The sequence below is a fragment of the Kogia breviceps genome, chromosome 4 (assembly GCF_026419965.1).
Source record: "Kogia breviceps isolate mKogBre1 chromosome 4, mKogBre1 haplotype 1, whole genome shotgun sequence".
Taxonomy (NCBI): domain Eukaryota; kingdom Metazoa; phylum Chordata; class Mammalia; order Artiodactyla; family Physeteridae; genus Kogia; species Kogia breviceps.
The window spans coordinates 174,051,821-174,077,249 of NC_081313.1; the positions used below are offsets into that span (position 1 = coordinate 174,051,821).

The 25,429-nt window shown below is 56.5% G+C and overlaps 2 protein-coding genes across 6 annotated transcripts; one reads left to right on the forward strand and one right to left on the reverse strand.

Moving 5' to 3' along the window:
* Positions 1-307: 307 nt before the first annotated feature.
* On the forward strand, positions 308-16,482 carry ADGRE5 (adhesion G protein-coupled receptor E5). Of its 5 annotated transcripts, XM_059059753.2 has the most exons (20): positions 507-723; positions 4,332-4,382; positions 4,602-4,721; positions 5,273-5,428; positions 8,529-8,660; positions 9,222-9,368; positions 9,846-9,995; positions 10,084-10,130; positions 10,260-10,337; positions 11,835-12,012; positions 12,096-12,203; positions 12,425-12,648; positions 13,241-13,420; positions 14,240-14,431; positions 14,684-14,910; positions 15,036-15,102; positions 15,245-15,336; positions 15,419-15,587; positions 15,675-15,779; positions 15,864-16,479. In XM_059059753.2, exons 1-20 carry the CDS (start codon positions 684-686, stop codon positions 15,891-15,893), a joined length of 2,493 nt encoding a protein of 830 aa, XP_058915736.1. In that variant the 5' UTR covers positions 507-683; the 3' UTR covers positions 15,894-16,479. The 5 variants fall into 5 exon arrangements, with proteins under 5 accessions (XP_058915737.1, XP_066888788.1, XP_058915735.1 ...); XM_059059754.2 differs by lacking the exons at positions 8,529-8,660; positions 9,222-9,368 and adding an exon at positions 308-407 and having other exon boundaries at positions 529-723; positions 15,864-16,482; XM_067032687.1 differs by lacking the exons at positions 8,529-8,660; positions 9,222-9,368 and adding an exon at positions 336-403 and having other exon boundaries at positions 529-723; positions 15,864-16,482.
* Positions 16,483-16,572: 90 nt separating this feature from the next.
* DDX39A (DExD-box helicase 39A) lies at positions 16,573-24,791 on the reverse strand. Its single transcript, XM_059059755.2, has 11 exons — positions 24,673-24,791; positions 20,839-21,050; positions 20,578-20,705; positions 19,395-19,487; positions 18,843-19,026; positions 18,018-18,136; positions 17,552-17,683; positions 17,353-17,462; positions 17,105-17,249; positions 16,820-16,967; positions 16,573-16,724 (listed from the first exon to the last, which is right to left on the reverse strand). The coding sequence occupies exons 2-11, from the start codon at positions 21,044-21,046 to the stop codon at positions 16,708-16,710; spliced, it is 1,284 nt and encodes a 427-aa protein (XP_058915738.1). The 5' UTR covers positions 21,047-21,050; positions 24,673-24,791; the 3' UTR covers positions 16,573-16,707.
* Between the last annotated feature and the right edge of the window lie 638 nt (positions 24,792-25,429).

The window sequence follows — 25,429 nt, forward strand, 5'->3', positions numbered from 1 at the left end:
AGAAAGGCCAGCTCCAGGAGCATGGTGGCCCCGAGGTCCAGCAGTTTCTCTTCTTGGCACCAGCCTGCCATCCATGAGGGCCCCTTTGTGCCCCTCCCCCAGCCTTTCTTTGGACCCTGGCCTCTCTGTGCCTCAGTTTCTTCATCTGGAAAACAGAGGAGGAAGGTCCTGTTAGCTCAGAGGCTGGCCCTGGAGACTCAGCACGACGAGGCAGCGAGGACAGGGTGGTCCCCCAACGTGGGTGCCCTGAGCTGTTATTTCGCACGTGGCTCCTCCCCAGCCTCAATGCCAGACAAGGCAAGACTTCCTCCTTGCCCCTGGGATCAGCCAACCCGAGTACGCAGGGGCCACAGAGTTCAGACACTCAAGGGGCAGGTCGCACCTCTATGCCACGTTTGAGAGTGTGTGTGCGTGGGTGCATGTGAGGGTAGGGGGGGTAGGGGGGGTGGGGGGGTGGGGGGGGGGTGCGCGCGCACACACAGCGTCCCTGGGTCTGTGTTTTCACTGCACTTTCCTGTTGGCTTTCAGCTGCCCCGCCAGTTCCAGGGAGGGCCCTGGGCCAGTGGCTGCCCCCGCCTTCATAAACGGCTGGCGGGCCTTGGGGAAGCCTGCACAGCTGCCCAGCCTGGAGACACAGAGAAGCCCTGCCCTATTTTCCGCTTCCCCCGCGGGCAGCTTAGACCATGGGAGGCCTCCACAGCGTTGCCTTGTTCGTCTTTCAGGGTGAGCATTTTGGGGCCCCGTGGGGCGGGGACAGGCAGCAAGGGAGCCCCTGACAGCACCGTGTGGCGCCCCGGCCCCCTCTTCCCAGGGGAGAAACGCGAAGCGCGGTTGGCAGCTCTGGGGCCAGCCTCGGAGGAAGCGATATGGTCAGGCAGGCGTTGAGGGCACATGGGGAGAGGGGCTGGTAGTGCCCAGCACCCCCAAGCCGTGGCAGGATCCCTCAGGGTGCTCTAAGAGCCTGCCCCCTCTCGCAGAGAAATCTCTGAGCTCTCTACTGGAGCCACTCTGGAGGCTGCTCCCAAAGCGGGGAAACAGGTTTGGGGAAGGAGAGGGGCAAAAAGCTAGTGCTGGGACTCCTGAAGACAGCCGGGCATAGGGGAGCGCTCCGGGGCTGGAGGTCCCCACTGAGGGGGTACCCCCAACCTGTCCCCCACTGTCTCAGTGGCAAGGGGCAGCCCCAGAGACCCTCATTCTGGCTCCCCTGGGCCCAGCTTGGACTCAGCTGTGGGTGGAAAGGACTTTGCCAGTGGAGGGTTTGAACTTGACTTTTGCTGCCACTTCCCCAGGGCCTCCCTCCAGCCCCACCCAGGGTGGCTCTACCGGTTATCCTGGGCAGCTGGTTGCCAGAGCAACCAAGCAACAAAGAGAATGAAGAAATGGCATTTGGGGTACCAACCAGAGCTTCCCCAGGCCACAGGGACGGGCTTCCCCGTGCTGGCCCGGGATGGCAGGCTTGAGCCCAGTAGCTCCCAGACTGGGAAGCAAGAAACTGGAATCTGTGTGGGGCACACCTGATGGGGGGCGGTGTGTCACCGGAGCCAGATCTCGCAGCCCCTGAGTCTCACTTTCCACATCTGTAAAATGGGGCAAGACTGGTCGTCACTTTATAGGACTGTGTTGAAGGTTAACTGAGTTCGTATGCAAACTATTCCTGGTTCACAGAATTAAGTATTAAGTAAATGGTATTTTTTATTATTATTATTATTATTATTATTTCACTGGCTGGTCTGGGGGGTAGACTGGGGGGTCCTTAGCAGGAGGAGCAAGGAGAGGATGACTGACCCGTCCCCACCCCAGGAATCTTACGGCTCAGGGCTCGGCAGGGGGGATGTAGACCAGATGAGACTGGAAGCAAATGACCAGCGGCTCCACTCCCAGCTCCTGTTTGGGTGACTTCCAGGCACCCAGATGGAGAAGTCCTGGCCCAAGAGCCTCCGTGGTGCGGGAGCAGTGCCCAGCTGAGGCAGAGGTCACAGGGCACGAAACAACCGTCCCATCCCCCTGCAGTATCTGGGGACCTTGACCCCATCAGTTCCACCTTTTCCAAGCTCCTCTGTTCACCAGATTCTTCCTGAATCTTTTTCTGGGCTCCAAGCCTCAGTGTGTCCATCTGCAGAATGGACACAAACAGGGCAGTTGTGAACGTGAAAGTTGCTACTGGGGACTTTGGGAGCTGGGGACAAATCAGCCCAGGTCCCATCCTACCGGGGAAGGTCATTTTGTGGTGTGTCATGCAAAGAGGAACTGAGCCCCAGCCGAGGGGCAAACTAGCCCCTCTCCCGGTGGCGGGAGAGGAGGACGAGAGAAATCCTCACACGAGGGAGGGGAAGGACATTCCAGACTCAGTTTACCCTAGCTGGGAGTGCTTCTGGGAGGGACTCTTGCCCGCCGCCATCCTGAGGGGTATCAAGTTTGGACCTAGGGGCTGAGTGGTCAGGGGACCATCAGATTCTGAGCCTCCACTTCAGGGGGCACGGGTTCGACCCCTGGTCCGGGGACTAAGATTCCACATTCTTCGCCGTGCGGCCAAAAAAAAAAAAAAAAAAGAATGAATATATGTATATGTATAACTGAATCACTTTGCTGTACACCTGAAATTAACACAGGACCTTTCAGCCCTTGACAGCCCCGCAAGCTCTGCTCATGATGACGGAGCCCAGAATTCCCCTGGGAGCTCCCTCCAAAGGCAACGGGCTATGAGTCATCCCTTCCCTTGGCCCAGGAAGTGACTCATGCCTGCCCTTCCTCCGGGCCCCCATCCCTCCACCCACGGCCCCTTTTGGGTCTCCCTGGATTGTTGGGGTCTGCGCTGCCTCCCTGGCATTCCCACGTGGGCAGGGACTGGACGCCTCCCCCAAGCCCTCCCCATGCCTCCACCTGCTGCTGAGCTGCCCTCCCCCCCACCTCCGTTTCCCTCTGTTTCCATCCCACCCCCTTTCTAACTGTTCTTCTCTATCTCGCTCTCAATCTCCATATCTGTGTCTCTCTGTCCAATCTCTGCCATTTCTGTCTCTCTCTGAGTGTCTTGTTTCTCTGTCCCTCTCTGTCACTGTCTTAACTTCTGTTTCTCTCCATCTGTCTCTCCTCATCTCTCTGTCTCTGTTTCTTTCTCCCTCTCTCTCATCTCTGTCTTCTCTCCATCTCTGTCTTCTTGTCTGTCTCTCTCTGGGGAACCGTGAGGAGATCCCCATCTCTAAAGCCCCTGATGACTTGAGGAGGCCCCGAGAGTGGGGTGCCCCTGAGCAGCAGGTACAGCCGGGGAGGAGGTGCTCGTCCAGCACCACCCCCAACATGAGCCCACAGCATCTTCCTGTGCGCAGGGGAGGCTGGGGTGAAATGTCACCACTAGGTCTCAAGACAGCCATCAGGGCTGACAGATGTTGTGGGCGTGGTGTGCATGCACCTGCGTCCCGGAGGACGGGTGTGCGGGCTGGAGGATCTTAGATTCGGGGGCGGGGAGGATCTTAGAAAACATCCAGTCCTTTTCCTCCAACCCCCTCATTCTTACACAGAGAAACGTTGCACGGGGAACTCGACTCGATATTCTGTGATAACCTCTATGAGAAAAGAATCTGAAAAAGAATGAATACATGTGGGACTTCCCGGGCGGTCCGGTGGTTAAGATTCTGAGCCTCCACTTCAGGGGGCACGGGTTCGATCCCTGGTCCGGGGACTAAGATTCCACATTCTTCGCGGCGCGGCCAGAAAAAAAAAAAAAAAAAAAAAAAAAAAGAATATACGTATATGTATAACTGAATCGCTTTGCTGTACACCTGAAATTAACGCAACATTGTAAATCAACTATAATCCCATATAATTTTTTCTAAAAAAGAAAAGAAACATTGATGACAGTAAACACTTCGACACACCAGGCGATATCCGCAGGCTTACTTCTCACACTGTTCTAGGAAACGGGTCCCGTCACCACCCCCATTCTACAAAAGGGGAAGCTGAGGCTCTGAGAGATGAGGTAACCTGACCACAGTCCGGAATTTGAACCGTGGCTGCCAGGCTCCAGTCTGGTTACTGAACTGCTGTTCACAGAGCCCACAGGTCCGTGGGAGCCAGGCCCCCCTCGGGTGCTTGGGCCCCTTCTCCATCCCTCAGTTTCTGAAACCCACCTCCAGGTGAGAGGTGGCAGACCCTCTGGCCACGGGCGTCCAGTCTCTGGGCGGTGCCATGTGCTCACTCTCTCCTTGAGCAACGGACAGAGCCCAAGCCTGGGAGGGGCCAACAGCCCCCTTCCCACAGTTGCTTCTCTCTTAGCATTGCATCTGCCCTTCCCTGCTCTGGTGACCCCCCCTTGACCTTCCCCTTCTCTGTTGCAGTGCTGTGTGTCTTGCTGACTCTGTCAGAAGCTGGGTCCCAGAACACCATGGGTGAGTCTGCTGGGAGCAACTCAGTCCACAGCCGGAGCCTGGGGAAGGGGCCCTAGACCCTCACCCACCCCCCTCAGCCCAAACAGGAGAGAGGCCTGTTGCAGGGGGAAGGCCAGGGTCATGCCTCCCCAACACCCCTTCTTATGGAGATGATTCTGCCCCCACTCCCCAGCCCCTGACTCAGCCCTCATGTTCTAACCAAGGTCTCCATCCCCACAGCCTGTGCTCCGTGGTGCCCTGAGAACTCCTCATGTATCAATGACACCACCTGCCGCTGCACTCCGGGATTCATTTCTTCATCTGGGGAGAACTTCACCAACCCCTCGGAGAGCTGTGATGGTACAGAGGCTTGGGGGTGATGGAGGGACATGCAGAGATTGTGGGGTACAGTCCAATGCCCGTGGGGGGACATGGGTGTTGGTTGGGGGCTTCAGCCTTTCTCCTCAGGACCATCATCAAGGACAGAAAAAAGAGAGAGAAAAAGCTATGAGAGAGGTGGAGAGATGAGACATGAATAAACAAGGCTTCCTGGGGAGAGAGGAGCTGGGTCTCCAGGAGCCTGGAGTCTGTGCCTCAGTTTGCCCTTTCAGGACTGAGGAGGGGGATGCAGAGCTTCCACCCACCCCCCACTTCATCACTTCCCACTGTGTCCCAATCTGGGGTGCCAGCCAGAGGGCCAAGCAGAGCCGAGCTCATTGCACAAGCTTCAGGAATGGCTTGCTCCAGCCGCAGCCCAGCCGCAGCAGTATTGCCTGAGAGTCTAATTCTTTCTAAAAAGACACTGATTAACCATCAGGGCCAGTGCTGGGGAGCCAGGTAGGGGATGGGGATCTCTGCCCTGACCAAACTCACGCCTTTGGGAGGTGACCCTTTGCCCTGCTGTGTTCCAGACATCAATGAGTGCGGACCACCCATGGCAGTGTCCTGTGGAAAATTAGCAGACTGCCAGAACACGGAAGGGGGCTATCACTGCATGTGCAGCCCAGGATATGAGCTTATTTCTGGGGCAGCAATGTTCAAGAATGGGAATGAGAACACGTGTCAAGGTAAGAATGACCCTGCATCTTCCACTTCTCCATCCATGAGGTTTGGGGTCACCCAAATACTGAGTCATTCCTGTAGCATCCAGGGGTCAGGGCTTTGGTTACAGGTGTAGTAGCACCCAGGTCTGAGTTGGGACAGATGTACCTGTGCCTTTCCCACCTGCACAGAGAGGCAGGGCGGCATGAGCCAGGGACCCAAATCCTGGCTTTGCCACCTGATAGCTGTGTGTGTGAGACGCTGGCCAGGATACTTATTCAGAAATCACTGTTAACATGTGAGATGTGATAGTACTATTGTGAGTGTATCTTTTTGTTTTGTTTTTTTAGAGTCTCTATCTTCTACAGATAAAAACAAAAGTAGCTTTGCCTTTTACTAACTGTGTGATTTTGGACAAGTTACTTCACCTCTCTGTGCCTCAGTTTACCCATCTGTAAAAAGGGGGTGACCAAGGGCGCTTATTACCTCATAGAATTGCCAGGAAGGTATAGGAGATCAGAAAACACAAAACAGTGACGGCTGTTGGATGTTTAAATTATAATGATTATGATTTAATGCATCCTTTCCAGGATGGGCATCCCTGTGGTTCGTGCCCCACGGTGGGTGCTCAGGAGCAGTTGTCCCAGTCCATCCCCTTACCAGGGACCCAGGAGGAGCCTGGTCTCCACACATCACCAGGTTTTGCCCCCTTTCCAGAGGGGGAAGGCAGGCAGGGAAAGGGGCAGATGGGGCCAGCAGTGGACAGACAGGAGCCACGACTCCACAGAGGGGTCCAGAGAGGGGATTAGACACGAATACTGAGGATGGGGAGGGGAAGGTGGGAGGTGAGGAGGAGGCTGAGCCCAGGGTCCATAGGCCCACCCTGCTGCTACCTTGGTCCCAGCGCCTTCCCTCCTGCCCTGCAGAGGGAGGGCAGCAGAGCCTCCCTCGTGGGAGGGAAGAGAGGACGTGCATCTGTGTGGAGGTGCTGCTGGTCCACAGGGGCCCCTGTGGGGGTATGCTGTGCTTGAAACATGTGGCCTGGCCAGAGCCTTCACGTGAATTGGAAAAATGTCCCTCGTCTCCAGGTGAATACTGTGTGTTTAGGGAATGGAGAGTGAGCTGGTTTTCCTCTCCCACTTGCCTCCTTGGCTGGACACCCTTGTGCAGTCAGCAACCTGCACAACTGCACATGGTGGTCATGGAGCCCACTCAGTGTGCCTTGACTGGGGGTGCCACCCACCCATTGTTGTGAGCCCCTGCAGAGACACGGATGAACAAGAGGGAGGTGTGAGAGGGACCTCTACGGACCTCAAGGAGGGTGACTGCGAGAGAGCAGCCTGCTGGTGTGGACCAGAGCTTGCTGCTTGAAGACCTAGCTCTGTGACTGGCTCAGCTGGACTGTCTGTGCACCCCTTCCTCAGCATTCCAACCTTTGCCGCACCTGAGGATGTGTCCACCCATGTCCTGGCCATGGGGTCTGCTATGGGCAGGAGACACGGGCTGCTCCCTGGGTTCCTCATCCCACTTTCTCCAGGCATCAGAGGGCCATCCTGTGCACCTACCTCATCTCCCAGCCCTCTCTGAACCCCAAGGCTCAGAATCCTTTGCAGAGGGTCACTTCCAGATGTTTGGAACATCCCCCCTGGCCACCTGGCATCTTATTTGCATGAAACAAAAGAGGGGCTGGCATTCAAGATACTCAATGAGGTCACAGCACCGTGTGTTCCAGCACAATATCTGCCCTCTTCGCCGCTGTTAGTGACTGCTGAGAGGAGACCTGCCCCTCTGGGGCCCTCTCAGACACCCTGGGCCATGGTGGACCCTGGGACCCTGTCCAGAAATGCGGGAGGAGGGAGGTTCAAGGACAGGTCCACCGTCCCTGGCCAGCCCTGCCCTGGCTCAGCAACCTGCCTGGAAAAGATGCCTCGTGGCACCCTGACCTCAATTCTCAGCCGCTCAGCTCCCATCTATTTCCCCACGCAAGGCTCCACCCTGACCCTCCCCAGTAATTCCAGTTCACGGACCTGAGGCAGCTCTGATGACTGGGGCCTGGGAGGATGTTGTGTCAGGGGTGGGCGGGGTGACATCGAGCCCCCAACATACTGGAAGCATCAGATGAACAAAGAGGCTCCCATCTGGACCAGATGACAGGAGAGGTGGTCATCAGGGACCATTGCCCCTGGCCTGACCCTCTACTGAAGAGATCAACCCAGGCCCCACGATGACCCAGACCACCTGGGGACAGAAGATGGAGGCTGAGCCCCACTCAGCAGAGTCCGCGGGTCTGCATCCCTGGTGAGAGGCCAAGGGCCAAGATGACAGAAGCACCTGCCACCCTTCATGCGTGAGCCCCTGCCTGCTCTCTGCTCCAGCCACTGCCCGCTGCAGGCCTTGCCCAGATGTGGATTCTCACCACTTCCTGCCAATCTCGGCGATGCCTTCGTGGGAATCAGAAAAAGGCACCTTCACAGGCCCAAGGCTGCCTGGCCAGACATCAGCCCCACTGTCCAGGTGGCGCTGACCTTTCCAGCATCACCCTCATTTTCTGTGCCGCTGCCCAAAAGCCTCGTCCTTGAGGGGCGTGGCTCAGGGGTGGGTCTTGGCCCATCTCCATGGAGCTGGAGTCTCAGAGTTAGCGTGGACAGGAGAGTGCTGTCCCGCCAGGGTCACCAGGATCCAAGGAGGACTCAGCTGGCAGCACTCACTCTGGGGGAGTCAGGACAAAATCCATCACCGGGAGCCCAGATGGGGCCTCCCTGCTCAGGGAACACAGCATTTCTCCTGCACTCGGTTCCCAGGAAGGCACACCCAGGCCTTTGTCCAAATCCTTAGGCTGGGACACAAGCAGCTGTGACGTCCCCACCACAGCTGGAAGCTTCCCAGAGAGGCTGAGAGAGCCAGAGCCGGCAGGACTTGGGTCACTCCTGGCCACGTCTGGACAACAGAACCTCTGGGCCGCCATGCTCACCCATAGGATGCCTCCGTGTGAATTGGAAAAGACCCACTCACCGGGGAAGAGAGAGTGGGCCCTTCTGGATGCTTCTATGCCAGGAAATGTGGCCAAACCCCAGCCCAGAAGGCTGTCCACAGCTGCAGGCATCCATCATCCTCTCCTCCTTGTAGATGTGGATGAATGTCAGCAGAAACCCAAAGTCTGTAAAGGCCACAGCATCTGCATCAATACCCAGGGCAACTACACCTGCCAGTGCCCACCCGGCTTGGAGCTCAACCTGAAGGACCCAAGACTATGCACACGTAAAGACCCTGGGAAGACAGTGTGAGGCTGGCCTGGAGCTGGAGAAGGAGTCAAGGTGGTCCCTGGAGCCTGCGGAGGAGGGAGAAGAGCCTCAGGTTCCTGCAGTGCCAAGGGCCTGCCGGGTCCCTGCCCAAGGATTCACCTCCCCGAAAGGTCCCACCACAGGACAGGGAGGCGGCAGAGCCTTCTGGGCCTGGGGTTCCCTTGCGGAGTTCCCTGCCCCTGTGAACATCCCCCAGACCTCGCCCCTTCCTCATCTGTCACATTCGAGCAGAGGAAGCTGTCACTTCCTGTTCCCAGCAGGGGAACCTCAGTCCAGGGCTGGACTTCCAGACCCCATGACTCAGTCTCCCTCCTGGTTTTACTATAAAGTGGGGACCATGGCCCCTGCCATGCCCATCTTGCAAGGAGGCTACCCTAAGGTGCTTTGAGGGTGAAGTTGAAGGTCAGCAGGTGATGGCACGTGCAATCACAGTGGGGTCCTTGGTGCTGGGCAGTGACAAGCGGGTACAGTGAGAAGTGGAAGTGGGGAGCACCTGACCCTCTGGCTTTGTCCTCAGATGTGAAGGAATGTACCTCGGGGAGAAACCCATGCCACGCCTCCAGCCACTGCTTCAACCTCGTGGGCACCTATAAGTGCCACTGCCGTCCAGGCTGGAAGCCAATTCCTGGGGCCCCCAGCGGCCCAAACAACACTGTCTGCGAAGGTTCAGAGCTCAGATGCTATGCTCTTGGAGACCCCCACTCAAAACATCTGATCACATATTCAGTGGCACCTACACACACCAAACAGAAAGGATGCTGGGGGAGCCCTGCTGGGCCTGGCATGAATTCTTTTGAGGCTAAATGTCAAAACACCTGGGGGTCCTGGAGAAGGAGCTGGGGTGCCAAGAGGAAAGCTCCCAGGGACTCCAGGCAGCAGCTAATTACTAACTGAGACGAAGATACTTCAATATTATCACAACCTGCCTGTCTGTGTGGGGCTCACCTGCTATGTGTCAGAACTCTGCACACTTCCCATAAATAACCTCAGTGTCCACCGTTCAAGGATGTGCAGTCACCGGGTGGCATCGCCTCCGGGGGTGGGAGGGGGCACTAATATGGGAAAAAGAGGGGCACAGAGAGGAGAGGGGCCTCATCAGGGCTGGGACAGAGCCAGACCGCCTCCTCCTTCGTGTCCCCAGATATGGATGAGTGCAGCTCCGGGCAGCATCAGTGTCACAACTCCACCATCTGCCTCAACACCGTGGGTTCATACACGTGTCACTGCCGCCCAGGCTGGGTGCCCAAACCCGGATTCCAGGATGAGCAAATGGGCACCATCTCCTGCGAAGGTAACCTGTCCTGACCTGACCCCAGACCCCTCCTACAACAAGCACAGACACTGTCACACCTAATGAACTGCTGTCCTGTCTCCTGCAGAGATCTCCTTCCCCACCTGGACCGCACCCCCTGAAATCAAGAGCCAGGTGAGTGGCCCCAGCAGGGAGCAGGAGGCAGGAATTCCCTCCACCCAGCTCACCCTGTCCACCCATTTTCCCCAAGCTCCCCCATCCAGGATGAGGTTCTCTGACCCCCCTTCTCTCCCCTCTCTCCAGAGTCTCTCTGGCTTCTTTGAAAGAGTCCAGAAAATGAGGATAGACTTCAAGTCAGCCTTGACCCAGGAAACCATGCAGGTAAGGGCAGGCCCTGGGGGGAGCCCCAGGACAGTGTGGGGTGGCTGGAGGATGCTTCACTGTGAGTGGAGATACCCAAGCAGGGGCCTCTGTGTCTGTCTGCAAAATATACACACACACCATATATATACATTGTACAAACACAGACATACATACACACCCCAAAATGTACACACACACACACACACACACACACACACACACACACACACACATTTGAGAGGGATATAATGGCAATAGAATGAAGCAATTGAGAATTTCACCTCTGGAGCCAGGCCTCAAGGTTCAAATACACCCCATCCTACCCGCTGCCACTTCCTGCTGTGTGACCTCAGGCAAGTGACTTCCCCTCTCTGGGCCTGTCTCCTCACTTCATAAATGGTGCCTGCTTCATACAGTTGATGAAAAGATTTAAATGAACTAATAGAAGTAAGGCTCAAAGAATAGTGCCTGGCACACAGTATAAGCAGTATACGTAAGTTTTGGCATATGTCCTTAGCCTGGTAGAAATATTGAGCCCCTAAAAAATAATAATAATAACTTTAAAAAAGAGAAATATGTAAGGAACTTCCCTGGTGGTCCAGTGGGTAACACTCCACACTCCCAATGCAGGGGGCCTGGGTTCCCTGGTTGGGGAACTAGATCCCGCACGCATGCCGCAAGTAGTTAAGAGTCCTCATGCCCCAACTAAAGATGCCGCGTGCCGTACAAAGATCCCACGTGCTGCAACCAAGACACGGCACAGCCAAAATAAATAAATAAATAAATATTTAAAAAAGAGAGAGAAACATGTGAGCCCCTTGTATCATTTAAAATTTTCCAGTAGCTACTTTTTTTTTTTTTTTTTTTTTGCAGTACGCGGGCCTCTCACTGTTGTGGCCTCTCCTGTTGCGGAGCACAGGCTCCAGACATGCAGGCTCAGCGGCTATGGCTCACGGGCCCAGCCGCTCCGCGGCACATGGGATCTTCCCGGACCGGGGTACGAACCCGTGTCCCCTGCATCAGCAGGCGGACTCTCAACCACTGCGTCACCAGGGAAGCCCCAGTAGCCACATTTTAAAAATATAAAAGTAAAGAATAAATTTAAGAGTAAAAGTAAACAAGTGAAATTAATGTGAAAATTGCATATAACCCAGTAGACTCAAACTATTACCATTTCAACGTGGAGCCATATTTCAAGCGACACCTGTGGCTTGTGGCAACTGTTCTGGGGCAGTGCAGACTTAGAAAAGGGCCTGACATAAAGCCTGTGCCTGATAAATGTTAAGTGCTGTTGTTGTTATAATACGTGCACACAGGCATATACTCAGTCCCCTTACTTGTCTTCTGGCTACTGCAGTGTCTTGAAGATTCCCCTGTGTCTGTCCCCCGGGCAACCCAGGTGGTTCTCCAGTGTGTACCCCAGTTGTGGGGGCAGGGTGAGGGGAGGTGAGATCAGGGTCCTTCAGGCAGCCCCTGTGGTGCAATGACCCAGCAGCTGTCACCCAACACCCACAGTACCTCATCATGTCAGTGGATGACCTGTTGAAAACCCCAGGGGACCTGGAGGCCTTGGACCTGTCTTCCAGGCACCACACAGCCACCTACCTGTTCTCAGGCCTCGAACAAATCCTGAGGACCCTGGCCAAAGCCATGTCTGGAGGCTCCTTCATCTACCATTCGCCTGGGGACACAGGTGAGACCCTGTCCTGCCCCACCTCAGCCCCGGGCCCCCCTCATACACCCAGAGCCCCTGATCACTGCCCCCTGTCCCCTCAGAGCTGTCCCTGGTGGTCCAGGAGCAGGGGAGTGGAAACATCACTGTGGGCCAGAGCCATGCACAGATGCTGCTGGACTGGGCCGTGGCAGCTGGAGCCGAGAAGTCCGGTAATGGCAGGATCTGAAGTGGGCACCTGAGGGAGAGGGATGGAGAAGCTGGGATATGGCTAGGGGTGAGATTCAGAATATGCAGCAGCTGAAAACTGACCCATGGGGAGGGACTCCAGGCATCACAGTGGACTGGTGAGCCTGAATTAGACATCTTAGGAGGGAGGACGGGGCACAGAAAGGAAGCAGAGCAGAAGGTAGCCAGTGTGTCTGTCCCCCAGGCCCCACCGTGGTAGGAATCCTCTCCAGCCCGAACATGCAGAAATTGCTGGCCAACGCCTCTTTGGACCTGGACTTGGAGAAGCAGACCGAGCTGGAAGAGATCTACGAAAGTCCTGTCCGCGGCGCCCAGCTCAGGCTTCTTTCAGCCGTCAACTTGGTCTTTCTGAGCAACACGAACACAGATAAACTCAGCTCCAAGGTCACCTTCGCCTTCTCCCACCCTGTGAGTCCTTGAGTGGGGAGGGGGGTTCAGCCCTACTGCTCACCCCATGGCCAAGGTCACCGTGGTCCCTCTGCAGCCTTTGTTTCCCCACCTCCACCCACTCTGCTCCTTCCTTACAGGTATCGCAGGACCTTTGCACTTGCTGTGCCCTCTGCCTGGGACACACCTTTCCTCCACGTGACTCAGTCCTTTACCTGTCTCCAGTCTTTGTTCAAATGTCACCTCCTTTTCTAGGCCTTCCCTGACCTACTTATTTTAAATTACAATCTGTAATCACGCCCCACCTTTCCCCTTTGCTCTTTTCTTTCTTTCTTTTGCACTCAGCACCTTCTAACACACTATCTAGTTTACTTATTGAATATTTATTAGGTTTATTATTTTCTGTCTGTCTCCCCCACTCGTATGTCAGCCCCAGAAGGACAGGGACTTGTGTCTGCCCTGTTTACTCCCGTGTCCCCTGGCCTGACACACACAGTAGGTGCTCAGTAGACAAAAGCCAAATGAAAAACAGCCCTCTTTGGGTTCAACCCAAGCCCAGTACCCAAGAGTGGGTTCCAGGCTAACCTCTACCACCGCCCCTACCTGCTCACAGTGGGAGATGCCCGGGACACGGCAGGAGCTGATCTGTGCCTTCTGGAAGAGTGACAGCAACAGGAGAGGGTACTGGGCCACCTCAGGCTGCCAGACGCTGGGCAGCAGGAATGGTAGCACCACCTGCCAATGCAATCACCTGAGCAGCTTTGCCATCCTCGTGGCCCACTACGATGTGGAGGTGAGCAGACCAGGGGCCATCCTCAAAAACCCACAGGTGGCATGATTGGCTTCGGTGAGACAGACAGCTGGTTCTTGGGGGTACGGTCCACCTGGTTCTGTATGGTTGCACAGCCCAGGTGGCCCTACACCACACCTCCCAGCCCCTTCCCTGGGACCCCCCCCCAGACCTCCACATGACCCAGCAACTAAACAGAGTGGCCTGGCACTGCAGGCCCTGCTCCAGCCGGTGCCCCTCTGACCGCTAACCCCTAACAAGTTGTTAAATATCCCTAAAAGCTCCCGAGGGAGCACAACTTTCTGTAGGTGGCCTCAGAGGGATCCATAGGTACGCTGGGCCATGTGAATAGCTGGAATGGGCCAGGCAGAGTAGGGGAGGCTGGTGGTCCAGGCCCAAGGCCCAGGAAGGACAAAAATGTGGGTTTTGAGGAGCTCATAGGTGTGGCCAGGTGTAGGAGGGGCAAGAGATGAGGGTCAGAGAGGTGGGCTCATCAGTGTTGGGAAAGAAGGTTGCAGCCATTGAGGCCTCACTGGGGACCTTCTCAGGAGAGCTGTCTGGGTGTGTAGTGGGGAAGCCCATCCGGAAGAACTAGGGATCCCTGCTGTACCCATGGGGGTGGGGGTGGCGGTGGCGGTATTTAGGATGAGACACAGAAGGTTTACTCAGATGTTGATAGCAGAGGAGGTGCGGGGGAGATGAGCCACCTGATCAGAGTCCAACAGGCCAGGTCCCAGGTGCCTGTTGGTGGTGGGGCCCACAAGGAGGGCAGGAAGGCCTCAGAGTGCTAATCGAGTCCCGCCCACCCTGTCCTGCATCCAGGACTGGAAGCTGGCCCTGATCACGAAGGTGGGACTGGCTTTGTCACTGGTCTGCCTGCTGCTGTGCATTCTCACCTTCCTGCTGGTGAGGCCCATCCAGGGCTCGCGCACCACGGTGCACCTGCACCTCTGCATCTGCCTCTTCGTGGGCTCTACCATCTTCCTGGTGGGCATTGAGAACGAAGGCGGCCAGGTGAGGCCCCACCCCGTGGAAGGCCCCACTCTCGCCTGAGCACTAGACCTACCTGCGAGGGCCTAGAGTGGAATAGCCCCGCCCACTCCCAGCTGGGTCCGGTGGTCGGCCCGGGAAGCCCAGGGCCCCGCCCATTCGCCCGCTTTAACCCCGCACGGCCACGCCCTGACTCCGCCTGCCAACCAGCCTCGGGCCCGCCCATCGCTGACGTCACCCGCCCCTCTGTCCCTCCGCCCCACCCCCGCCCCGCAGATTGGGCTGCGCTGCCGCCTGGTGGCCGGGCTGCTGCACTACTGCTTCCTGGCCGCCTTCTGCTGGATGAGCCTCGAGGGCGTGGAGCTCTACTTCCTCGTGGTGCGCGTGTTCCAAGGCCAAGGCCTGAGAAAGCGCTGGCTGTGCCTCATCGGCTACGGCGTGCCGCTGTTCATCGTGGCCGTCTCGGCAGCCATCAAGAGCCAGGGCTACGGCCGCCCCCAGTAGTGAGTGCGAGGTGGTGGGAGAGGACCAGGGCGTGGAGGCTGCACCCAAACACAGTACCCCTGCTCCCCTGTGGCTCCCCTCTGGGCTTACCGGGTGCTGACCAGACCCCTCCCTTCTCGCCCAGCTGCTGGTTGGACCACGCCAACGGCTTCCTCTGGAGCTTCCTGGGACCTGTGACCTTCATCGTTTTGGTAACTGCCTCACTCCCCACCCCACACCTGTGGAAACCTGAGGTGCTTGGCTCCACACTGAGAAAGAAAGCCGGCTATACCGGCTTTCTCCCTGTGAGTTCCAAGGACACCCCCTAATCCGAATTCTGTACTCCCCACCCAGTGCAATGCTGTCATCTTCGTGATTACTGTCTGGAAGCTCGCTCAGAAGTTTTCTGAAATCAACCCAGACATAAAGAAACTAAAGAAGGCCAGGTGAGAGCAGGGGCAGGGAGGGGGCCTGGCAGGAGTGTGTGAGGCGAGGACCTTTACGCGGCAACTGCCCACCTCCCCACAGGGTGCTGACCATCACTGCCATCGCCCAGCTCTTTGTGTTGGGCTGCACCTGGGTCTTCGGCCTGTTCCTCTTTGACCAACGTAGCTGGGTGCTGTGCTATACCTTCAGCATCCTCAACTGCCTGCAGGGCCTCTTCCTCTTTGTGCTGTACTGCCTCCTCAACAAGAAGGTGGGCTGCAGGCCGGGCTGTGGGCGGGGCTGGGACCCTAGTCCTGGGGTCCCCTCCTCCCCTGACCTGGTACCCTGTGCCCCACAGGTGAGGGAGGAATACCGGAGGTGGGCCTGCATGGTCACCAGGAACAAGTACTCCGAGTTCGCCACATCCACCTCTGGGTCTGGCTCCAGCCAGAGTCAGACTCAGGTAAGGGCTCAGCCTGGAGTGGGGGTGCAGGCCATAAGGCACCTGGGCCTGGGATCAGTTCTCACGGGGCTCCTTTCTCTCCAGGCCCTCAGGCCCTCAAAGTCTGGCATGTGAAGGCACGGTTCTGGCCGGGCCAGCGGCTCCCGTGGCCTCCGCAGCTCCTGCGCATGCTGAAGACCTCCTCTCCTCTCCTCTCCCACTGCTCTGCTCCCTCCTGCCTTGGTCCCCATACGCACCATGGAGAGGAGGGTGACAACTGCCATCTGGCACCGAACTCCAGAATACCCAGCCAGGGTGGAGAGTCGGACCTACTGGGCCTGCTTCTGGCTGCCTCTCAGCTCCACCCCAGCCAGGACCCAGGGTAGGGGCAGAAGCTGGCCCAGGACTGCAGCCCCTTGCCCTGGTACACAAGGCCCAGACAGACTGAGGGCTCCTGTGCCCAGCCTGGCCCTCCCCGCTCATCTGTCTTTCCTACAGAACAAGAGGCCAGGGTGCTGGGACTCAGCACCAGTTAAGCTAAGCTAAGACTGAGGTCAGGGGTGGGAGAAGGGAAGGGCAGAAGGCTTATGGTACAGAGGCCCATCTGCCCCCAGGGCAGAGGGTTCTCACTGATGTGAAGGCTGTGGATACTGTATAATGTTTTTTATCTGTATAAACCTTTCAGTGTTGACACTTAAAATTAAACATCACGTTGACATAGAAAGTGGCATTTCTTCCTGGCTAAGGGCTCGCAGACCAGGCCCATGATGTCCACAAAGTGCCGAGAGCTGACAGAAACAGGGTGGGACCAGGCTTCCATAATAAAAATTTATTCTTACACAAATCTACAGCTTTTAAACAGTAAAAAGAAAGGCCCACTGTCACCTAGGAAGAGGACTTGAAGCAACACGTGGGAAGCAGGGGGGCTCCGGGGCATCCAGGCACGTGGTTACCGGCTCTGCTCAACTGTAGGACACATACAGGGAAAGGCAGTGAGGAGGGGGTGGGGGGAAGAAAGGGCCCCACCGCCGTGGCCCCCCAGCCCTGTCTGAGCCACTTACTGTATGTGGAGATGTCTATTTCTTCTGGAAGCTCTGCCACATTCACTTCAAACCGGTCCTGGACATCATTGAGGATTTTGGCATCATTCTCATCAGATACGAAAGTAATGGCCAGGCCTTTGGTACCAAAGCGACCCGCACGGGCCACCTGCAGGGAGACAGGAGCAGGGGTCAGGCCACAAGACACAAGCTGGGGATCTGAGAACAAGCAGGGAGAGGTCCTCATCCAACACCAATCCTCGGAAGGGTGCACCAGGGAGGGGACACCTCTGGGGGGCCACTCACGCGGTGGAGGTAGGTGTCTGAGTCCTCGGGCATGTCATAATTGAAGACAATGTTGACACGCTCAATGTCCATTCCTCGGCCAAACAGATTGGTGGCCACCAGGATCCGCCGCTGGAAATCCTTAAACTGCTGATAACGTGACAGGCTGGGCGCAGGAGGAACAAGGGGCGGCCATCAGGTACAGGGATCCTGGGCGGCGTTCCCCTCCAAGGGGCCTGCCTGGGGCTTTGAGGGCGGCGTGCACTCACCGCTCCTCCTGGGCCATGCCCCTGTGGATGGCAATGGCTGGGAAGTTCTGCTCCACGAGGAGCTGGGCCAAGGCCATGCAGCGCTGCACCGACTTCACAAATATCACCACCTGTGAGGGAGGGGGGTGGCAGTCAGGGCCAGAATCCCTCCCAAAGGCTTAGAGCCCCACGACAGGCCACAGGAGTGTGGAAGCATCACCTGGTTAAACTCCAACACATCCAGGAGGTCAAAGAGCTTGCGGTTCTTCTCACTGTCCTTAAGTTTGACATAGTACTGCTGCAGCCCATGCAGCGTGAGCTTGGTCTCATCGTCCACAAACACCTCCATGGGCTGTGCCAGAGGAAGAGGAGGAAGGGGCAGGCAGGGCTTACTTCTGGGCATCCTGCCTGCCGAGAACCTTCCAGGAGCGACTCCTTTGCTGCAATGCTTCCAGAGAGCCTGCTGTACCCCAGTAAATACTTCTCTCTCAGCAGCTGCATCTAAGGTCTGGTCTGGCTCTAGTGTAGACCAAGCTCTCAGCTCCCAGTGTGACAAGCGAGGAAGAAAGCTCTGCTGGCCTCCCAGCATTCGTGCACCATGAGGGCAGTGTGGGAGTGGGGGAGCAGCCAGGGCCTGGACTCTAGGAGGCCAAAGCTACTGCACCGAGGTCTTGGCCTCTACTCACGTCTTGCATGAATTTCCTGCAGACGGGCCGGATCTCCTTGCTCAGGGTAGCGCTGAACATCATGCACTGCTTCTCGTGGGGTGTCAGGCGGAAGATCTCCTGCACGTCCCGCCGCATGTCTGGGTGGGGAGAGCAAGAAACAAGTGGGCGTGAGCGCCTGCCAGACCACGACCCCCACCCGAGACCAGATGCAGCCCCTCCCAACCTGTGCCAGGGAGCCGTTGGCACCATGATGAGGGCGGTGTGAGCGAGGACTGGCTGGAGGGGAGAGTCCCAGGTGCCTGAAGGCCCGGACTCGGGGTGAGCACAGGCGCGGGAGGAGCGGCAATCCACTTACACGCTGCCAGAGCGGAGCAGCCGTGCCAGCGCGCCTCGAGCCACGCTTCAGGGAAGGGAGCCTGAGGCAGAGACAGCCGCTGGGGTGAGAGCTGCAGCCGCCTCCCAGGACACAAGCCCCATCTCCCAACGGCCCTGTCAGGGCTCACTGAGGGCAGGCAGGGGCCTAGAACTAACCCAACAGGCAGCGAGGCCACGGTACTCTGAGGGCTAACGTGGACATGTGCCTGGATACGGCTCATGTGGGGAGCCATGGTCCCACTCAAGCTTAAGCTCAGAAGCAGCAGGTCACTCTGCCAACACCAGAACTCTCCCTAAAATCGCTTACAGGAGACCTGAGTGCTGGCCACCCACGGGATCCCACTTTGGGGAAACCTCCGGCCTGCCCTGTCAGGACCCGCCTAGCTCTGATGTCTGGGGGGCTGCGAGGGCAAGGAGGGTGCGGCTGCGTGGGCCTCCACAGCCCCCAGACCCAGCGAGGACACTCACCCAACTGCTCCAGCATCTTGTCACACTCGTCCAACACAAAGTGCTTCACATTCTTCAGGTTGAGGCTCCTGTTCCGCACAAGCGCCAGGGTCCGGCCCGGCGTCCCCACCACGACATGGGGACAGTTCTTCTTCAACACCTCCTCATCCTTCTTGATGGAGAGGCCCCCGAAGAATACAGACACCTATGCAGGCGGAAAGTTGCTTTCAACCATCTGGCGGCCGAAAGCTCACACCCCACTCTGTGCCTACGGTCTCTCAGCTAACTGCCCCACCAGCAGCCCCCCAGCCCCCCAGGCCTGGTGCCTGGAGACAGTGGAGGCCTGAGAGTCTGGCCCCAGCCAGCTTCACCAAAAAGCAGCCCCAGGGCTGGGACCGGCACAGGCCTCTGGGGGCCATGCATAATTCATCAAGCTTTTAAGGAGCATAAACCACCACAAACCTCAAAGGCAGCCACTGCAGCCAAGCTTGGTTAATGCTGGCTGGGCTAGAGCTGAGGCCAGCAAGGCTGCAGAGGACCACACAGCACACAACCTGGCCTGAGGGGGCTCACCTTGACGCTGGGCATGTATTTGCAGAAGCGCTCATACTCCTTGCTGATCTGGAAGGCCAGCTCTCGAGTGTGGCACATAACCAGGACCGTCACCTGTGGGGCCGGTCGGGGAGAGACACTCAAGACAGTCCCCGAAGTCCTGCCCCGGCCACAGCCCACACCGGTGCTCGTCCCTTGGCGGCCCCCAGCCCTCGGGCCATTGGAAGGTCCAGTCCAGATGCCTCCATCTTCTCAGAGCCAGTCACCTGGTGCTCATTCTCTGTGTCTTCTCACAGCTACTCAGCTGTGCCTCCCTACGCCAGGTCTCCCTACGCCAGGTCCTGCACTGAGGCCTCAGTAAGAGTTAGACCCAGCCTAGCTGGTGACACGCCCCATGCTAACAGCTTCCTGAGCCTGCCCTCGGGCTGCCCTGTGACCACCAAGGGGAAGGCTGCCCCTGCCCCTTGGCCCACAACACCAAGCACTGAGACCACACCGTGGCCTCAATCAAAATCCTCCTTTCCGGGCTTCCCTGGTGGCGCAGTGGTTGGGGATCTGCCTGCCGATGCAGGGGACGCGGGTTCGTGCCCCGGTCCGGGAAGATCCCACATGCCCCGGAGCGGCTGGGCCCGTGAGCCATGGCCACTGGGCCTGCGCGTCCAGAGCCTGTGCTCTGCGGTGGGAGAGGCCACAGCAGTGAGAGGCCCGCGTACCGCAAAAAAAAAAAAAAAAATCCTCCTCTCCTTGACCATCCACCCTAAGGTCGGTAACAAGGGCTCACACACCCATACACAGCCCAAGGATGTGCGCCCCAGTATGTCAAGAATGAACACCAGCATGCACCTCAATTATCCCCCAAAACAGGGGACTACAATGTTCATGACATGAGAAGTACAGCTATGGCCTGTCAGCAATACCAACAAGAACAAAACCGTGTTCAGTGTAATCCCACCTTCGTAAGTGTGTACAATCTAGAAAAGCACATATGGAAATAACAACCATCTTGCTGGATGGTCAAACTGTGGGCCCTTTTCAGTTTTTCCTCTTGGCTTGTCGTTTTTGGGGCAATTTTGTTACAACTAAGTACTGCGTTTAATTTTAAAAGTCCTGAAAGAAGTTGCGGGAACAGGGATTTTTAAAAAGAGGAGCCATGACTCCTGCTGCCTCGGGTAGCTTGGGCCTAGGAAGGAGGGTGCCCACCCACCTGTCCGTTGACGGGCTCAATCTGCTGCAGGGTGGCCAACACAAAAACCGCTGTCTTGCCCATCCCTGACTTGGCCTGGCACAGGATGTCCATGCCCAGGATGGCTTGTGGAATACACTCGTGCTGGACTGAGGGGGAGAGAGCACATGAGCTATCAGAAACCAGATGTTCCCTCTGCGTAGGCCCCTCACCGGGTGGCTGAGGGGACCACACTGAGGCGGTCAGAGGCGGGCCTCGGCAGGAAGGACCAGGGAGGCATACCCTCAGATGGATGCTCGAAGCCACAGTCCACTATGGCCCTCAGGAGCTCAGGCTTCAGCAGAAAGTCCCGGAAGCCAGAGCTGTGGATGGAAACGTAGGAACCCTTGACATCTTTCTTGGGGGCAGCTGGAGTGCTCTCTGGAGGAGCCTGGGGCTCTTCATCTTCCTCATAATCCAGAAGCTCGTTTTCCACATCCTGTTCTGCCATGGTGCTGAGAACAGAGGAGGGAGGGAAGGGCCAAGGGAAGCAACTAAGGTGCCTGATGCATGCAGGTAAACGCACCCAGCATGGGAGAAGAGGGAGATGGCTGCACAGAAGCTGCAGGTTGTTGACACAGGTCCGAGAGGGGCGAGGTGCTGGTGTCAGCTCGTGAGCTGGCACAGAAAGCCACCCAGCCACTGAAGACCGGACATCGTTCTCCGATCCCTCTTTAGCTCACCCCCGATGCTGACTCCAACAGCAGGTCCCACCACTCCATCTGTGCAGCACCTCCCAGCTTCTGCCTGTTGTGGCCACATCTTCACCACGCCCCCGCCAAGCCACCTCACCTCTCCCTGCACCCTGCCAGCCACGCCCACGTGTGCACCCACACCCTCCACCTCCAAGGGCTTCCCACTGCTCTAAGCGAAACCCCAATTCCTCTCCACTCACAACCCTCCCCACTGGCCCCTGCCCACCTCGTTCCACGCCACCCCTTTCAAACCACCCCCAGCCTTATTTGGCTGCTGATACTCGTTGAGCCCCTACTCCAGCTCGGGCCGCCCACCCCCACCCCTGGGAACACACTGCTGCACTGCTTCCAGGTTTCTGCACAAATGCCTCCTTCTCAGCATCAAGGTCAAGGTCTCAGCTCTAATGAATGGCCTCAGACCAGCTAGCTTCAAGGACCCTACCCAGCCTACACGGGGAAGGACCCCCACCCCGACCCCACTTTCCCACTCCCGACCAGGATATGTGGCTGCCAGGATGCTAGAGAGACAGGAGTTTGTGAGGAAGCAGTGTCTGCCCAGGCCCAGCTACTCCTGCTATTAGTGGTCTGCACAGGGGAACAATTAAGTGCTCTCATGAAAAGACCTCCCATTGGGCCCAGAGCCAATAAGAATACAGCTGAGATGGTAAATGGAATTAATACAAAGCACACTCACCTCCTGGCTTCGTTTAATCCAATACATACAGAGCGCCTACTGGGTGCAGGCGGCAAGGGACCCAAACATGAGAATACTGTCTTTTGTCCTCCCTGCTGCAACCCAGCCCCAGCCTAGGGGGTGGAAGTACTAAAGCAGTCCCTCTTCTTCCTGAGCTGGATGCTGAGGGTCCCGAGCCCAATTTCTGGCCCTTCTGCCACTCATTCTCTGTGACCATCAGCCCTAGCGCTTTAACCACCTCTGTGCAGCCTCCCAAACTGTGTCTCTATGGAGACACAGACTCCATACTCAGTTACCTAGCTGCCTCTTTCATCTCTCCCCTTGGAAATTGAGGCCCGTTTCCCCCATCTCAAAAAAGGCAATTCCGTTCTCTAAACTGTTCTGTCTTTTCTCTCTCTTTCCCTGTCCTATCACCCAACAAAGCCCGCCAGGTCAATCAGGCCACTTCTCACCCCTGCTACCTTGCCAGTCTCAGGCTGCCATCTTTCTTTTTAGATTAGAATAGCTTTGTGGGGATATTCACATGCCATACAAGGCACCAATTAAAAGGTACAATTCAACGGTTTCTCGTACAGTCATATACACGTGCAATCACTGCCACTATCAGCTTTAGCACACATTTCCTCAAAAAGACTATATCCTTTAGCTACCATCCTATGCCACCAACTCCCTTTGGCAACCACTAATCTATTTTCTTTTTATGAATTTGCAGATTTTGGACATTTCGTATAATGGAATTATACAACATGTGATGGTTTGACTTCTTTCACTCACGTTTTCAAGGTTCGTCTACATTGTAGCTGTGTATCAGTATATAATTCCTTTTCAGGGTTGGATAATATTCCTTAGTACTGTGATACCAGTTATTTTATCCATTGTCAGCTGATGGACATTTGGGCACCATCATCTCCTGTCTGGATTATCCCAATAGCCTCCTTGTTGGTCTCCCTGCTTTCCATCCCCAACTCCCCCTTCCATGCCCCTCAGCAGCTGGAGGGAGCCTATAAAAGCTAAGCCAGAGAATGTCACTCCTCTGCTCAAAACCCTCTACAGGTTCACGCTGTGTTCAGAATAAAACAGCCCTCACCACGGCCTATCAAGCCCCACACAACCTGACTCCCTTTACACTCAGACCTTATCTCCCCCATCACCCTCACTCACTGGCCTTGCTGCTGTGCCTCAAACATGCCTCAGCGCCTTTGCACTTGCTGTTCCCACTTCTTTCAGACCTCTGTTGCTCTAAAAAGGTATTTCCCGTTGGCCCAACTAAAAAAGAACCCCCTCCAGTCATGTCAGCCCAGCACCTAGTACAGGGCCTGACATACATTGCCTAAACACTCAACACTAAACACTCAATTCAGCAATGGCTGAATGAATGGAATTAGAATCAGGGCCTCAACGCAGAGTTTAGGGGCTAAAGTTAAGCATGTATCCTTATCTGATTCTTGAAAGAAACAATCTGATACCAACACTGGCAAAGACAGGAAGGAGTCAGTCCCCAGGCATCAGAGAGAAGAACAGGAGCCAGCAAAGGCCAGAGCAGAAACCACCAGACCCTTTCAGGGAATGGAAAGGACTGGCTGCTTGAAGTAGAGGCAGAAGACAGAGCTGGAAGAGCTGGTCAAGCCCAGGACATTCATGCTTAGTTTACTAAGCAATAAAGAATCGCTGAGTAAGTTTCTGAGTTGTGGCTCAATCAGGATTTTCCCAAGAGCAAGTTACTCCAGAGAAGATGGAGTAGGGTAACCAGCAGCAAGGAAAACCAGACACCAAATTAACTACAGTGGGGGCACTGTTAACTAGGGAAAAAGATGGTGGAATACCCTACAGGGTGGGACCACCCCCTGGGAGAACCTCGGACAGAAAAGAAACAGAGTCATCTACTCTGGGCTTCAAATCTGGGAATAGATGGTGTATTAAAAAAAAAAAAATTAGGAATTCAAAGTCTCTTTGTTTTGATGGGGAGACAAATTTGGGGACAGACTAAGTTTGATAAACAAAATTTTCTAGACTAAGTGATGGACAAGATCTAAAGCTCAAAACAAATGAGATCAAGAAAGGATTTGGCGGTGTTTTTTCCACCCAGAGACAGTGGCCGAGACAGCTGAGGCCCCAAGAGCTGATAAACTTGAAAGCTGACACCAGAATAAGTAACAACTCTGACTCGCACGCGTACCCTTTCACCCTGAAGTGCCCCCAGAGAGAATTTCTACCTAAGAGTTTGTTCCTTACTGAACATCTTTTTTGCTCGAAATCTCTGGAACCACGAATCCACCCCCTAAACGCGGGAGTGGGGGAGGGGAGAGTCTCTCGAACTCGGAGAAGACCGTCAGGTCTACAAGCTCTGGCTTCTCCCACCGCGGCCAGGCGTCGCCCCCTGACGCTCTCCCCGAATCGCCTCGGGCCTCCTCGAACAGGCAGACCTCCCCCAGAATCGGGTTCAACCCACGGGCGGCCATGACAGACCCTGATAGAAGCGGTCTCCGCACCCCGCGCGCCAAAGGCCGGCCCACCCCTTGCGCGTGCGTCCCAGCGCCCAACGGCCGCCAACGCGCGCGCCGGACACCACAACCGCCCCGCCTTCCCTCGTCTCGCGCCCAGTCTTCGTCCTTCCCTCAACCCCTGGAGTCTACCATCGCCCGCTCGGCCGCAGGCCCAACGTCTCCACACCGCGGCTCCGCCGCTCACCTGATTCCTCGTTCGCCTCCGCGTGCTGCGAGGTGCGCCACCCGCCTCCTGTTACCGGTCGCGCGCCCTGACACGAGCTATCGCGCTTCCTGTCTCGTGCGTCCGACTGCGCCTCGGCTCACTGGACCGCTCGCTTTTCATTCAAAAGAGGCGGAAGCGATGATTGGATTCTGCGAGAGGCGTCTGGAAGCTATTGGTGGAGAGTGGAAAGAGGGCGAGCCTCATGCCTCGGATTCATTGGTCAAACTAAAAGTTGGCGCCCGAGTGGGCTGACTGAGGCGGGCGTCGGCCAGCGCGCTGTCATGTGATCGGGGTTGTGACCCCGGTCAGTGCCGCCATATTTGGTACGGGCAACTGAAGCCTGGATGTGGGCCCAGGGTGAGCGTCTCGCCCTTATGAAATATGGCCTCTATTCTGGGCTCAGAACTCCGTTTTCGAAGTGGATGTCCATCCGCGAACTCCTGGTCCTGCAGAGTGGAGGCTCTGAAAGGATTCTGAGAAAGCTTGGGAGCTTGGAATGACTCCAGCGTGGAGAGGACATTTAGCACCAGCAGTGGGAAAGGGGCCCCTCAGGGCGTGGGAGTGAGAGAAATGGTCCTAGGCCACAATTCCCGTTTGCTGAGAGTCATTTCCTGGGTCAGACACTGTGCCAGTGACCACGCAGGTTCAGGCCAAAAAACCAAAACCAGATGTTTTCGTCATAAAACTTTTTTGTTTTTTGTTAATTTTACTTTTCCTTGTATTAAATTTCCCCAAC